The sequence below is a fragment of the Mustela nivalis genome (genome assembly GCF_964662115.1).
Source record: "Mustela nivalis genome assembly, chromosome: 1".
Lineage (NCBI taxonomy): Eukaryota > Metazoa > Chordata > Mammalia > Carnivora > Mustelidae > Mustela > Mustela nivalis.
This window is the reverse complement of record NC_139020.1, coordinates 1,783,972-1,799,871: the sequence shown is the minus strand read 5'-3', so window position 1 is coordinate 1,799,871 and position 15,900 is coordinate 1,783,972. Positions and strand designations below refer to the sequence as shown.

Below are 15,900 nucleotides of genomic sequence, written 5' to 3'. Positions count from 1 at the left end.
CTGGTGCGAGGGTCACCTGAGGTCAACGCAGTCGGTGGTAAATCTGTGTCCCCAACGGCCTGTCCCACCCCAGGCCCTGCCTGTGCCCGTCCACCTTCTGCCCTGGGCTGCCCAGGCCAGGTCTTGTGTGTTCTGGGCGCTACCTCCTGCTTCCTGCGCTGGCCCTGCCCCGCAGCTCCTGGTGGGGTGACGGGGGTGTCTCTCTGCCACCTGCAGGACCCCCCACTTTCACAGCGTCACCTGGTCCTGCCGTTCCCGAAGAGGTCCCCCGGTGCAGGAAGCAGCGCTCTCTCCTGGTCAGTGCGGTTCTGCCTGCGGGAATGGTGCCTTTTTTTTTTTTCATATAGAAACTTTTTTTTTTTTTTGTAGTTTTACCTTTTCTAGAAGTTTCATGTAAGTGGAATCCTTTGAACACAAAACTGTTACCGCACCGAGAAATTACCGTGGCTCTCCAGTGCCATTGAACAGCCACACGTGCCCGACCGTCTCTAAATTTTGGGGTTGGCGTGGGTCGGCGCCCCATTGAGGACAGACCGCACACCTGCCTGGCACGGCCACTGGGCTCCTCCCCGATCCGTCCTCGCTTCCCTGCAGTGCTGTGGTTGTCCCATGACCCGCCCCCACCGTCTGCGTTTTGCTGCGTGTCCTGTGGTGGCGTTAGGTTTGTTCCTCCGTCCCTGTTCCTGGGAACCTGGTGGTTCGGTTTGCTTTTCCTAGCAAGGCCGCGCTGTGGGCGGTGGTGTGCCCTTCCACGAGGGTGTGGGGTTAGCAGCCTCGCACGGTCAACGCCGAGGGTTGCTACGTCCCTGGGGCCACTGCCCACGGATTCTCAGCTCTGTGGCCCCTTCCCCATCTGTCAGCCGCAGCAGCCTCACACACGGGTTCTCCGGTGGCCGTGTCATGCGGCAATGGCAGGGCGAATGTGTGGTTCTTTATCAGTTTTCAAAACAAAGAGTTGGTTCCTCTGAAAATGACCAGTAATTTTGAAAGCGTCGTTATGCAAGAGTTTCAACACACAGACTGTTTCAAACCGCTTGGCTTCCTTTCCTGGGTGAAGCTCGAATCAGCCGCCGGGCAGCAGGGGACCCTCCCCGTGTGGGCCGAGTCTGGTGGGCTGCCCCCAGCTGGGACCGCGTGTTCTTGCCCCGCACATTCCCCGCCCCCCAACCCTGGGCTCAGCCGCTGCTCTGGTCCTTTCTGTGTGGTGACATCGCTAGACCCCCGTGCCCAGGGGGCCCTTGTGCCAGGCCCGTCTGGCGGACAGAGCTGTTTGAGAGAAAAGTCAGCCTTGGGTTCAGGTGGATGCTTCCAGTTCAAGCCCAGGCTGCAAGGTCGCCCTCACTGCCTGACCCCTGTGCCCCGACCCAGGCACCGGGCACCCAGCGAGCCTGCTCTGCCTTCCCCACCTCTCCCCAACTCATGCAGCCACGGAGATGTCCGTGTCCTCATCCCAGGAGCCTGCGAGGATGGAAGACAGGGCCAGGAACTGAGGAGAGCTGGAGGAAGCGCAGGCGCCTCGGGACGCCGGGGAGGGGACGGAGCGGATCCTCTCCTGGGCCTCCAGAAGGAGCCAGTCCTGCCCACGGTGGTCAGCCCCGTGGGGCCGTCTGGGCGTCTGGTCTCCAGAACTGCATTGTCTAGGAGAGTAAGTGTGTGGCACTTTGTAGAGCAGACTCAGGGGACGGGCACAGACCTCACTTTGAGAGTGGCCGGCGTGGCCGGGGCAGAAGGCCGCCCGTGCCCAGTGGCCGCCCTACTCACCGTCTCCACCTCTGAGCTCTCGGAGCCAGTGTGCCCTTCAGCCCGTGGCCAGGTGACCCCGGGAGCTCATGTCCCCTGTTGGCCTCACTCCCTTTCCAGAGGAAGGGCCCCCAGGGAGCAGGCGGGCCACAGCGTGGGGTGCAGCAGGGCGGCCCCACAGACACCACACACGCTCTCAGGCGTGTGCCCCACGTTCTCACGCACAGCCCTACACCCCCACGGGCACGCACTCACACTCAGCACACACACGCGCCAGGCGAGCACACTCCCCACATGGTTGCACACACGCAGTCTCGCGGGGTCACGCACCCCTCACTCTCACACCCCCCCCAGCAGGTGCACCCCACCCCCACTGCCTCGGGCACACAGGCTGGAGAGGGAGAGCCTTGCCCCCATCTAACCTGGGGCATCTGGGCAGATGCTGGGGGCTTGGTGAGTCGGGCTGGGAGTGGGGCGGGGGGCAGGGCAGGCACACGAGCAGGGACGGGGGTTTGACCCCACTTTGGGGCAGGCCTGGGGGCAGGAGCTGAGGACCAGAGTCAGGAGGGTGCCCAGCCCTGCAGGAAGTGGGTATGCAGCAGCCCTTAGGCCCCAGCACGAGGCTGCCTGCCAGGCCGGGGTAGCAGGGCACAGGGCACCGGGCGCCTGCTCCCCAGCACGCCCCGCGAATCCTCCCAGGGGCCCCGCGCGGTCGAGAGAGTTTCCATTTTCAGCTGAGAGACCGAGACTCCAAGGTCTGGAGGAGACCAGTGTCCAATCCGGAGCCGCCGGGTGGGGGCCAGGCTGCGCAGGAATCTGGGCCTCCTGACGCCGGGCCTGGAAGTTCTCACTTGGGAGGGACAGGCCCAAGGCCTGTCAACACAGAGGTGGGCCAGGGATTTGCCTGGGGTCGAAGCGCAGTGCAGCGGGAGGGGCCAGGAGGGCAGAGTCCATCCAGGCCCGCGAGGCCCGGCATGCGGGGCGGCCTGCGGGGAGCCGGCACAGGGCTGGCGGCCAGGCCGGCCACTGGGCGCTGCTGGGGACGCCGGCTGTCAGAAGCCGCTATGCGCCGGCTGGGCGTCTGTGCAAAGGAGGTGGGGACATGGGGGCACAGCGGCTACAGACGGTCCAGGGTCCCCTGAGCTGGCAGGCGCCCCGCTGAGCTGTGACCTGGCCGCCACGCAGCTCTGGACGGCAGACGGACATGGGCACCGTCCCCAAAGCCTCAGCAGCCAGGCGGAGGGAGAGCGTGTGCGGGGAGATTGGGGGGATTGTGCGTCCACCCAGCTCGCGAGCGACTGTGGCCGCCGCGGCTCCAGGACAGAGTCTGCCGGCCAGGGTGTCGCCCCTGGGAAGTCTCTTCCTGCGTCAAGCCCACCAGGCTCCCAGCGCCCAGCCGGCCGGGACTGGTGAGGAGGCTCAGGGAGCCCCGCTGCCCGGTCCGTCTCTCCTGAGCCCTCAGCCCTCCCGCTGCCTCACGCTCAGCCCGTAGCTCCTCTGCACCGACTGCAGGGCCCTGGCCAGCGCGGGCCGAGCTTGGCCAGGGGGCCGGGCCCTGCTGTGTCTGCGGGTTAGCGGTGTTGACCAGCGGGTGGCCATGTGTGCCGTCGGCCCGAGCCAGGTCCCCACCAGCTTCCCTGCTCTGGGTCTCTCCGGGGCCGGTCGCTGGAACCACTGGGGCGAGGGCTGGAAACGGACACCAGACCTCCTGTCCTTGCTCTGGACCGAGAATCAGAGCCCAGCAGTCGATGTCATAATAATTAGGACACTGAGCCTGAGGTTTCCCAAGCCAGTAGCTTCCATCGCCAACAGAAGGAACCACTCTGCTGAGTTTTTAGCAGCGCGGCAGCCCCCCGGGACGGACCGGGCAGATCCTGTCACCACGACGGGCCCCGGAGCACCTGTCCCTGGGACGCCACGGTGACCTGGGATGTAACTCCCCAGAATTCAAGCCTGTTTTCCTCTGCTGTGAATGTTTGCTCACGCCCTTTGCTCTGGTTCCCGCGAGGGCCTCGCGTGTGCACTGGCGTGTGAGCTTCCTCCGGGCCTCGGGGAGCGAGTCCGGCCCTGATGGACCAGCAGGCTGGTATTTCAACTGTACTTTTCGATATTTTGAAAAAGCACAACATTATCTATTTGACAAATACGTAATCTTCCGTTTTCATTTATTGCCATTGTTTTTACGTCTAAAAAGTTTCCATCCAAATAGAAAAAAATCTCTTCCGGAATTTTTTATTTCTGACATCTATAACTTCAATGTTTCTGAATTTGTGCCAAGACCAAATCGAATTGGTTTAGTATAACTCAGTACATTCCAGAACATTCTGTGGATCGCCCACTCACCCTCCGAAGTGGCAGCATTGGGACCTGGTCGCGGCGCACGACACCCCACAGTGACTCGGGAAACCGAGGCCGTGCGTGTCACTGGTGGGTCAGCCTGACTCCTCTCCCAGAGCCTGACTTTGTGGTTTCCTCAGACTTTATCTCTAAGGGGTTGGGACGGTTTCAGCCAGGCTCTGTCTGCGCGTGGGCGACTGTCTGTCTCTGTGAAAGTCACGCTCTGTTGGATGAGACCTCGAGGGTCCTGACTGGACACAGCCCTGCCCCTCCCCCCAGCACGGGAGCCCTCTCGGGGGACACACCAGGGTCTGGGACCCAGGCAGAAGGGTCTCAGCTGTTCATGCGGTGGAAGTGGGGAGGGGGTCAAAGCCGCTGGGAGTGCTGAGCCCTCCAAGATGACCCCATCTTTGAATGTTAGGTCCCACAGCAAGGTGGGGTTCGGGTTGCTGGCCAGGGGCCTTGGGAAAGGGACTCTATCCTCTGTCGTCCTGATGGGCCTCGTGATGGTTGCAGGTGGAAGGCGGTGCGGAAGGAAGTGACCCAGGCGGACGGCGGCGAGCCCCCCGCTGCGGGCCATGAAGGCGGAGGAGGAGCCCCCCCACGAGGAAAGCAGGCGGCTTCTAGAAGCTGCAGGAGACAGGAAGGGGTTGCCCTGGGGCCCCCAGAGGAGTGACGCCGCCGCCCACCCCTTGACCTTGGCCTGGTAAGACCCGGCTGGGCCCTCTGAGCCCCAGAGCTGTAAGATAAAACATTCTTGTTGCTTTAGGCCACTAGTGTGTGACTGCTTGCGACAGTGGCCAGTGCTCCTCTGGCTCTCTGCTGTCCTCCCTCCGTGGAAGCCGACAAGCTGGGCTCGGGCCCTTTCACGCACTTCCGGGCCGACTGAGCTTGTGAAATGCTCTCACTGTTGCTACCACGTTCCCGCTGACCTCTCGTGTTTTTTCCTGGGCAAAGGGCAGACTGCCTGGGCTCCGGGGACACACGGCGGCACGGGAGTCCCCGCCGGCCGTCAGGCTGAGAGCTCTCTGTTATCACGGGAACGAAAGACTTGAAAACGGCCAGGCCATTGGACAGCGGCTGGTGAGAAAGCTCTGCCCCTGGGTACGCGGCTCCAGCAGTGACCCCACGGGCCACGCATGGGGCTCGGTGACGTCTGCTGCAGCCCCGGACGGGAAACCACCCAGAGGCCGGTCGGTAGAACAGATACATGAGTGACGGACTTGTCATAGGAGGGAATAAAGCAACAAAAATGAGCAGTAAAATCAGCAATAAGAGGGCGCCTGGGGGGCTCCGTCGGTGAGCCGTCTGCTTTCGGCTCTGGTCATGGTCCCGGGGTCCTGGGATCGAGCCCCGCATCGGGCTCCCTGCTCGGCGGGGAGCCTGCTTCCCCCTCTCCCTCTCCTTCTGTGCTCTCTCTCTCTCAAATAAATAGATGAAGTCTTTAAAGAAGTCAAATAAAGTCAGCAGTAAGAACAAAGACGTCATGACAGGGACAAGTCTCCAGCCGGGGGCAGAGGGCCGGGGGCACGCAGGGCACCTCCACCCTGGGGAGGGCCGGGAGCCCCCGGGGAGCCTGTGCCGCGGAGACGCTCGGAGCCCGTAGTGAATGGCCCCACATATCCCTAGGCAGAGCGAGACCCGAAGGAGCAAACCCGCGTGTTCTGAACTTCTCTGTTTTGTGTGGCCAAGTGCGAGCAGGTGAGAGAGACGGAGTCCTGGGTGCCCTGGAGGTTGGGGGGGGGCTTCGTTGACCTGAGTCGGGGAGGGCCTCTTGCAGGGCCCGGGTGAGGGAAAGCTGACACGAGGGACGGAGAATGCCAGCCTGGAGGGGAGCAGGTGAATGGCCCGGGGGCAGGGAGGCGGAGGCAGCCTGCGGGGCCAGGCGGGGCCCGAGGAGAGGAGGAGACAGCGGGTCTGTGGGGCCTTGAGGCTCACCCTGAGGAATCCGGGTTTTAACCCCCGGAGAGTTTAGTGGTGGCTGGACTGTGTGGTCATGTGCGTGTCCCCAGGTCCGGCAGGACAGCGGGCACATAGTGGGACTCGGTGCGAACAGTCGGCCATCGCCACCCGGGCCGTGAGCCGGCACCGAGCTTCCGCAGAACCAGGCCCCGGGTCTGCCCAGGACACAGCCCTTGGCTAGGAGGGACCAGAAGACGTGTGCACACCTGTGTGTGTCTGTGTGTGTCTGTGTGTGCACAGGTGTGGGCCATGTGTACTTGTGCACATGTGAGCGTGTATACATGTGCATGTGTGTAGGTGTGTGCAAGGTGTACGCCGTTGTGTGTGTGTGTGCATGGGTGTGTGCGAGAGGGTGTGTATGGGTGTGTGTGCAAGATGTGAGCTGGTGTGTGTGTGGGGGGGTGTGAAAGTATGTACATGTGCGTGCGTGGGCATGCCTAGCAAGTGTGTATATGGGAGGTGTGCATGTGTCTGTAGAGATGTGTGTAAGTGTGTGTTCAAGGTGTGCACTTGTGTGCATGTGTATGGGTGTGGGAGGCGTGTGCATGCGTGTGTGGGGGCATGCCTGAACGGGTGTGTTTATAGGAGGGTGTGCGTGTGTGTGTATCTGCGTGTGTGTGGCAGACGCTGGGGTCCGTGTTGGTGGTGGCGAGGTCAGGAGGCGTCTGGAAGAGGAGCCCATCACGCTGGGAGCGATGGCCGCGGTGGACAAGGCACTCGGCCCGCAGTCCTCCGCTTCCCGACCTGACAGACTGTGAGAGAGGCCGAGTCCCCTCCTGGCCAGACCCGGGGGACGGGTTGTGCCGAGCCTTGTTCCGGGGGAGCCTGGGCCAGAGCAGGACCTGGAGAAGCTGCCACGGACAGGATTTCTCCAGGAAATCCCGACTTCAAGACACGACCTTCTTTATCCCAGTGAAGCGCCTTGGAGAGAATCCCATGGGTTCACGGACGATGTCCGCCCGGCAGACCCCGGAACGCCGCCCAGAGGAAACAGCGCGGCTGCCCGCCGGACCAGCACGTGGCCCCACGGGTCACACGCAGATTCACGCGGAGCCGCCCGCCGCCCGGCAAACCTTCATCAACTGGACAGAAACCAGAGCGCTCACTGGAGAAGATGTAAATATTTTAACGTTCTGACTGTTTCCCTCTTGTTTGCGTTTGTAACTTAAACAAATCTGGACTCACACGCAGGAGAACAGTGATAGATACTGGGCCAAGGACGCGGCGGCGGTTTGCTGGCGGAGCCCCGGGCGGGGACGTGGTGGCTCCCGCTGCGTGTTCTGCGCGTCCCCGGCCGCCTTCCTCCCTGGGGGGCCGTCCCTGGCCCCGGCCCCGGCCCCCAGGGCGAGCCCCATGCCACAGCGACACCTGCCAGGCCGAGAGGAAGCTGGCTCACGTCTGTCCCGGTCTCTCCAGGGAGAGAGAAGCTGAGAGACGGCGCCAGCGGGCCCTTCCCCCATGGGTAAGCCGAGGCCGGTACCTGGGTCGGGGCACGTGGAACCAAACCTGGCTCCTGAGCGCTTTGTCCGTCCGTCAGCCCACTGTGCCGCCGGGCTCTGCAGAACATCGGCCCCGATGGGACAGGGCAGGCGGGACAAGGGCCTTGTCACAGGGACTAGGCGCAGAGGGTCTCGGAGGCTGTGAGGGCCGCCGGCCTGGGGGACGCTGGGTAGGGCCGAAGGGGCAGCTCCCGTCTGGGAAATCCTCCTTCTCGGGAAGCCTGCTCTGTCCTTCCAACCCTGCCTCCCCCTGACTGGGGGGGCCTGCTTTGCGGACAGCCAGCTGCTTTACTCGGGGTCCTCTGAGCGGGGTTAAGGTCACCCTGAAGCACCCTCTGAGTCGACACACAGAATCATCGCAGGGCGCCTGCCCCGGCCCGTCATGGCCTCTGACGTTCTTCCTTGTGTCAAATCTCAGAAAAACCAGAGCCGCCCCCAGCAGACCCTGAGAGGGGCTCGTCCACCACCACTGCTCCGCGGGACGCAGACCGAGGGAGTGACCGAAGCTGGACACCCGCTGCGATCTGAACTTCACACAAAGCACAGACGTGCTCTAGGACGTGCTCTGGGCAGTACTGGGGACGCGCGCAGACTGTGGTTTGTGGCTCTCACGTGACTGGGGTCCTGTCCTTTCATGTGGTGCCCTCGGCCCGCCGCCCTGGACCCGCGGACCCATGGCCATCACCACGGCCACGTGGCCCAGACACCCTGGGGCCCCAGGGCACCCCTCCCCCACCCTGGCTGTCATCCCTGGGAGGGACGTGCTGTCCGGGGTCAGCCCCAGCCCTCTCGGAGGCACATGGCCATGTGTGGGCCCCAAGGGGGCTCTAGAAAAATCCCCGCTTCTGGAAATGAGGAGGGCCCAGGCCTCTTGCAATCCCCGTCTGGCCCAGCCTGAGACCCCGCTTTCCTTCCCGGGAGGAGGAAGCGCCCTCAGGTCTCACGCGGATGTGGTCGTGGGAGCCGGACTCCGCTGGCTGGAGCGGCACCGCGCGCCTTGCTCCGGGATCCGCGGCAAAGATCACGGAGAATTTCACGACGGAAGCGACGGAGCATTAAACCGAGTGTGGGCCCCTGAGCAGCCTGACTCCATGTCCCTCCCGGGCTTTCGCTCTCCCGGGGCTGGTGGTCGTGGGTGATGGAACAGGCCTGGCTCGAGCCCACCCCGGTCTCCCGCCCATGTGCGCACTCCCTGGTCTCCATGGGGCTCCCCAGCAAAGCTTCTGGCAAGCAGCACTGATTCCATCCGGGAGGCCTTCCTGGAGGTGATGGTGCCTCCCCTCCTCCCGCAGGTTCCCAGAGCAGAGGCCCTGCTGGCGGTAGGGCTGGGGCATCAGGCATGGGGCTGCCGAGTGAGCGCTGGCCCCGAGGCGGCCCTCCAGGTCCAGCCTGCATGCCTGTGAGACCAGCCGTGGTGACCAGGGAGCCGGCCGGTGTGCACAGACACACGGGCCCCAGGGACGGGCCCTGTCCCCCACGGGTGGGACACCTGACCCGCACCCCTGGCCGTTCCTCACCTCAACCTACCCCTACTGCCTTCTGGGGAAACTGAGGCCAGAGGCACCAGCTCCCTGTGGAGGACAGGTACCCTCCAGCTGGGCGACTAGAGCCTCAGGGTCATACCCCCCTGCGGTGGCGAGCGCGCCCTGCCCCTGTGACCTGTCCATAAAGAGCTGTCCCCCCGGACACACGCAGACACTGCCACGCTTTGGGTAGAAGCACCATAAATATATTTCTGTGTAGACAGGACACGATAAATAGTTGGTAGAAAACAACATCCGCACGGAGCCTGCTCCGCCAGGGCTGGCCAGGGCCATGGACGGGGACCCCGCGGGCGCTGAGGTAATGTCTGGTGGGAACTTTCCTCTCAAAGAGAAATCCCCGTGGGACGCGCAGCCTTGCAGGGCAGCCCGGGGCTTCCGAGACCCGCCTGCCAGCTGCCCGGTCCGACCCCACGGTGCCCAGGGCAGGGGGTGGGCGGCCGTCCCTGCCAGGTGTGGGCTAGGGACAGGGACGACGGGCTTCCCCAGGCCTCCGGGGTGTGCAGGGGGCCGTCAGCCCGTCCTCAGCTTCAGGACGCGGGAGCGCGGTTCCTTGGCGCTGGAGTAGACGAGGTAGGAGCCGGCCGCCGTGCGGAACGCCTCCCAGTCTCTGCAGCCGAAGGTGGGGAGGCTGTGCACCGCCACGAAGCCCTCGTAGCCCTGCCACCTGCGGGAGACACAGCGTCAGCCTCACCCCTGCAGGCTGACCAGGGAAGCGCAGCGTTGCCCTCTAGGGCTGCACCCGTCCCTCCAACCCCTGGGTGCCCCTGGGCTGTGTGATCTCCCTGTGCCTACGGGAGGGACACGGAGCCTATTCAGCCTATGAAGAGGGAACCTGAGGCCCGGAAGGGGCCCCCTACCCTGTCCAAGACCCCGTAGCTCCTCATGTCCAGCCTGGGTCTTGCCAGCCCAGCAGACACCCCCGTGGGTGGGGGACATGGGCGGGATCCCGGCCGTGCCAGAAGGTTGGTTGTTGGCACTGAGCTGGGACCTCCCCCTCCTCCGGGGCCGGTGTGGACGGTGACTGCCCCCACGCATGCCTGTCACCACACAGGCGTGAGGTCCCTCTGTTTTCAAAGGAGGTAGAAGCTCCTGGCACAGCGCCGGCCGACCGGCCCTGACCCCCGAGCCCGTCCATCAGGCCACCTGCAGAGTCAGCGGTTCTGGGCTGTGCCTCCACAAGTGATCTGTGGGCGGGTGGCGTCCCCAGGGCAGGGCGCTGGGGCCTAGCGTGGGAGGGTTTTCGTCTGGACATTCGTGCGGGTGACTTCGTGGGGGAGGCCGGGCGGCTCCTGTCCCCACGGCCCCGTGCACCGCCCGCCAGCCCCTCCTGCTCACACGCACTCTGCATTTTCTTCCTGCGCATGTCCTTGTCCCTGATCCAAATTAACACGGTCTTTTATCAACTTTTCTTTGATTCTGAATGCGATGCTTCTTCCACAGAAACCCCGAAGGTTGGGAGTCGCCCCGGCGGCCTTGTGTGCGGAAGCCCCCACGGCCTCCCGAGCACCTGCGCGGCCGACGTCGTCTTAGCCTCCCGCGGGCGATTCTGTTGTTCACGTTTTCCATTTGGATGTTTAATCCCTGTGAAGCTTGTTTCTCTCCACGACATGAAGCCGCCTATGGCCTCACCCCCTCCAGATGGACAGGAAACTACCTACGCTGCTTTGTTAGTGACACGTCACTTGTGACACGTTCTTGTCCCGTGGACGATGAGCCCCTTGTCGTGACTGGAAGCCGCTGGCTGTCCTCTGGGCTGTGAGCGCCCCCCGCGGGCTCACTTCCGGCACAACCGCGGCCGTCTGCACGCGGCAGGACTCTCCTTCACGAGCCCCTTTGTCAGAAATTTCTGGGCCGCCTTCGAAATTCTGTTCTTCCACATGAGTTCGCAAACTCATTTGTCCTCTTGGAAATTCTACTTTCTAGTTAGAAAGCCTAACGAAAACCGGTGATTTTTCTAGCGAGTGCGGATGCCCCGACTGTCTGGAGAGGAGGTGAGAGACGGGCCGCGCCAGTCGCCGCGGGAGAAGTCAGGGAAGGCGCTCGGGAGACACGCCTGAAAAGAGCCAGGCCCGGGCGGCCTTGCGCGGGATTTCGGCCGGCCGCAGGGAGACCGGTCTGCTGGGGAGCAGCTCTGCGAGTGAACTAGCCCAGCCCACGGGCGGAGCTGGAGAGCTCGGCCTGTGTGTTTGCCGAGCTACGCTCCAGATCAGACGGGGTAAAGGTAAGTCCCCGCGAGAAACGTCAGGCCCGCTCCTGCGCTATCGTGGACGCGAACGCTTGAAGTCAGGCCCGCGCGCTGGGACGTCGGCGGCGACCCCAGCCGCAGTGCAACACCGTTCGGGGCGCTCGCCCGCCGCGGGAAGGCCCGGAGATCCAACCTGCATCGTTACGTCGGCAGGCGGGCGAAGAGCCAGGCCGGCAGGAGGGACCCGGCCACAACGGGCCACATCAGAACCACCGGGACACTCGGACCGTTCCCATCCCACAGCGACACAGAGCTGTGGCCATGGCGCCCCTGGCCAAGACTGTTTTGGGATTTCTAGCTACTTCGGCAAACCAGTGAGGAGAACAAACATTAGAAATCAGGGGACAAAGCGGCATGTGCTCCCGGGTGTAATTTTACCCCCAGGAACTCCACAAGATTCTTCTCAAGAAAAACTAGCCGACCTGAGATGAGAATTCGGTCGGGCGTCTGGACGCGGCGGTTAAATCCTGGCAGCAGCTGGAAACGGGAAGGGAAGGGTCCCCGGGGTTGTGCTCACAAACCTTGAAAGCCGCCCAGAGTGAACCGAATGCTGAGGCCCCGCACCGTGTGAGACACGCAAACCTGGGCCGACGGGGTAAGGGCGTCCCGCCACCGTCCCACACGAAGCTTCTCACAGCGTGGAACCCCACGACCTCTCCCGCCACGGTGTCGGAAGTCTGCAGCTCCGGCCAGAAGCCCGCGGTGCGCGCGTCAGCGTGACCCCCGGGCCACCTGCCCTACAAGAATAGCGCGTCCCCAGCCCCCCAGGTAGACCCAGGGGGGAGGGAGGGGGCAGCCTTTGGAGGGTCTTTACCTGTAAATAATGCTGTTGACAGAGAAGGTGTTCCCGTCGAAGGAGTTCGCCACCACGAGGAAGTAGTCCTCTCCCACCGAGAAGAACTCCCAGTCCAGGGCGCTGCGGAGACGGGGGGCGGGCGTGAGCGGACCCGGGCACGGGCTCCGAGCCGGCTCCCCTAATCCCGGGACCCCGTGACCCCCGAGATCCGGAGCAGTCTTCTCGCACGGTGAACCGGGTCTGCTCTGGGGAAGTACAACTCAGCTGTTTGCTTTTTAAAACTTTTTTTTTTTTTTTTAATTTATAAACTACAACTAGCATGAACTGTGTCCCCTTAACCGTTTTCCGTGGTCTGAGGACGTTAGTAGCACCGTGCAACCATCACCAGCGGCCGTCTCCGGGACTCTCGCTTTCCCAAACCCAACCTCCGTCCCCGTTAAGCCCCAGCCGGGCCCCCAGAGCAGGCGTATTTCCACTCTTCAGAGCCACGGCATTTGGTCAATTGTCCCTCAGCGGGCGGTGGACGGGGCCCACAGGATGGACCCACGAGCGGGATGGAACGTCGCTGGGCCGTGAAAAGCCGTGGAACCTGGGCTTGCGCCACACACGGAGGAACCTCGAGGACCGTGCCCAGGGAGGACGGCAGGCACCAGGGGTCCCCTCCCACGTGACTCCACGTGGACGAAACGTCCAGGATCGGGAGCTCCGTGGAGAAAGTAGACGGCTGACTGCCGGGCTGGGGAGGGGGGGGGACAGCCGAATGGTGGGGGATTCCTCTTGGGGTGATGAAAACATCCTAAAACCACCTGGTGAGGGTTGCACGGATCTGCGAATTTAATAAAAACCATGGAACCGCGCGGCAAACAAGGAAAGTGCACGGTTGGAAAGCCGTAGGGCCAAGGCGAGAGTTTGGGCCCCACAGTCACTCAGCTGCCCTGGGAGGAGCCCCGAGAGACCACGGTGCGGCCCCACAGACGGGGACACGCTTGCGCACCGGGAGCCGCCGCGTGCCCGGCTCTGGCCGTGCTGCCCCCGAGGGCAGCGTCGCCCCGTAAGTGACCGGGCCCTGTCTCCGCCCCGCCCCTGCCCCCGCCCCCGGCCCCGGCGCACCTGCAGGTGGGAATCTCCTGGAACTTGACAAAGGTCTGCGCGGTGACGTTCAGCTCGTAGATGACCGAGTTGATGACGTAGGAGTCGTTGCGCACGCGCATCTCCACGTCGTAGCTGTGGCTGTTGGCGACCGCGAGGAAGACCCTCTCTCCAATGTGGAAAACCTCCCAGTCGGCGGCGCCGAACGTCTGGGCCGGGCGAGAAGGAGAGGAGAGTGCCCCTCTGCAGCGTCCCAGCTGGACCCCAGGCACGGCGCGGCAGGCACCGGACCGGCGGCCCTCCCCCGCCGGCTTTGCTACTTCCCAGCCTCACGGCCGCCACCCCCGTCCTGTGTGTGGTGCCCAAAGGTGCCCACACCAGAGAGATCACCTGTGCCAAGTGCTTCTTAGCCTTCCGTGCCTCCTGCTCCCCCAGCCCCAGTGCTGCCCGTCCTGCAAGTTCCAGCCGCTAAAACACCTCTTCCGGGGAGCCCTCCCTGCTTCCTCCGGTCCCAGCTCTGACCTCTGAAGCAACCTCTAGGCACTTGTGTTTCTCATGACATGCTGTCCCGGGCCTGAGGCTTTGCCTGAGTCCGATCAACAGCCCCACCCCTGGGACCTCGTGCGTGCTGTTCCTCCAGAAACCCCTCATCACCCTCGAGGGTGAGGTGTGCCCGGGAAACGGGGCGGGACTGGGGACTGGTACGCGGGCAGCGCCGGCGCGCTGTGGAGCCTCTGCCCAGAGCACACGCTGCATGAGCTGACTTGCATGGGGGCCCAGGAGGGGGACGTTTCTGCCCCGTTTGTGGCCAGCATCTCGGGGACTATGGGGTGCCGGTGCCCAAGGAAGGATGGGGCCAGAGGAGCCCAGTGCAGGCTCTGAGCCCCGAGGAGAGAGGTGGGGCCCGAAATAAATGGGGCATTTTCCTGGGGCGACGAGGGGGTCCATGCAGGGGAGGCCCTTTGGGCAACCGCATAGGAAGACTGAGGATGGAGGGGGTCAAGCCGGAGAGGGCGAGCGTGGCTCCCTGTGCGGGTCTGTGGCCGATGGAAGAACCGTCGGGGAGCCTAAGCCACAGCGAGTGGACGCCGCCGGGCTCTCGGTGCCCGTGTCAGCACAGAGGGGTTCCATTGACCCCGTCTGTCCCCGTGGGCCACAGAAGCGGGCATGTGCGTGGACGGACATCCAGCCTCCAGTGCAGACCACACCGTCCCCTGCTGACCAGGTGCAAACACAGCTGAGCCCACCTCACGTGGAGGCTCCGGACAGGGCCAAGGGCAGGCCCACCCCGCAGGGGCCGTGACCCCGGAACGAAGGGAATCCCGTGCACACGGCGCGTGTTTGCCTGACTCCCCCTCCTGCCGCAGGGACAGGCCCTCGGTGGGTGCAGCAGGCTGGCTGGCTGGGGGTCTCCAGGGGAGAGTCTGAGCTTCTGAAGCGGCTAGACATGAGAGGAAGCCCCCGAGACAGGAGGGAGCCCGGAGGGGGAGCCCCAAGGTCGCCCCTCGACCTGTCGGGGTCTCGTCCAGCTCCTGGAGCTCACACCTGGGGCCGACGTCCGGGGACTCAGGGGCAGCCGCCGGGAGGCTGGAGGCTTCCGCAGAAGGCAAGAGCGATGTGTGATGGAGAGAAACACGGATCGGAAACGCGGCAACAGCGCAAACACGGCCGCAGCCCACGCAGGCCCCGCGAGGACTCTGGGGAGAGCCGTCGGGAAACGCGCCCGCGGCCAGCGCCCGCGGCCAGCGCAGAAGCGTGAAAACCGAGGGAGCCGAGGCGTCGTCTCTAACGGAAATGTCGTGTCTCGATTCGGACGCTCGCGGGACGGGACAGTTCCTGGGCCGTCCCGGAGGGACAATCAGGCAACCGCAGGGAGACCGTCCGGAGTCGTCTGAACGGAAGCGCACGACGGGGAAAAGAGGTCCTAAGACACACGGACAGAGCCCACGCCCCGCGGGACCATGTGATGTGGTCGGGCACCCGTGGGGGGCAGGAGGAGGAGACAGAGAGGACCTTCACCAGCACAAGGGCTGGACTGTTTCCAGACTGGATTAAAACCACCAACCACAGGCCCGAGAAGGTCAGAGACCAGCGCAGAGTAAGTAAGAGACCCATGCCTGGACACGTCGAGTCCCCGTAGCTGGCGCAGAAGACAGGCTGAGAAGCTCGAAGGCAGCGGGAGACGACACGTCCTGCACGGCAGGGCGTGGGGATAACGGGGCAGCGACACCGGGGACGAGGAGAGCTCGGCGTCCACGGGAAAACGTCCTCCGCGTCATCGAATGGAAAGCACGGGTGGGAAGATGAGGGTGTGTGGGCGGACGTGCGGCCCAGGGAGGTGAGCTCCCTGGCCCATCTGTCACCTGCTTGGGTGTCACTGTCCTCACTTGCAAACTCGGGATGTGCGGCCCAGCCTGCCTGCTTGTCCCCTGTCCAACCCCAGCCACAGGACCAAGACCAAAGTGCGTGGCTCGAGGCGGCATTCTCTCCACGCCCAGCAGAGGGGGCCGTTGTCTGCCGGGGCCCCTCTGACCTCGGAGAGCAGTCCTCCCGCGGTCGCCAAGGGCCCCTACTCCAGCGGCTCCAGAAACAGGTCTGGACCTGTCCTGAGGAGCGGAAACAGGTGGGTTTCGGCTGAAACAGTAAGACTCCCTGGACACGGACAAGGGGACATGGACCCCCGGCGGT

General features: G+C 64.1%; 2 protein-coding genes across 3 annotated transcripts in view; both read right to left on the bottom strand.

Moving 5' to 3' along the window:
• CFAP410 (cilia and flagella associated protein 410) overlaps positions 1-15,900 on the bottom strand; it is a 293,294-nt gene that overhangs the window by 82,887 nt on the left and 194,507 nt on the right. The gene's annotated exons all lie outside the window — the stretch shown is intronic.
• The window catches only part of TSPEAR (thrombospondin type laminin G domain and EAR repeats), a 205,494-nt gene continuing 198,845 nt past the window's right edge, over positions 9,252-15,900 (bottom strand). Inside the window, exons 10-13 of one of the 2 annotated variants that reach the window (XM_082720532.1) lie at positions 13,234-13,421; positions 12,142-12,243; positions 11,910-12,004; positions 9,673-9,746 (exon numbers count right to left, since the gene is read on the bottom strand). In XM_082720532.1, the coding sequence (XP_082576658.1) occupies positions 11,959-12,004; positions 12,142-12,243; positions 13,234-13,421 (336 nt within the window). In that variant the 3' untranslated portion in view covers positions 9,673-9,746; positions 11,910-11,958. Of the gene's footprint in view, positions 9,747-11,909; positions 12,005-12,141; positions 12,244-13,233; positions 13,422-15,900 lie in introns of both variants that reach the window. The other variant, XM_082720531.1, reaches the window with a different exon arrangement.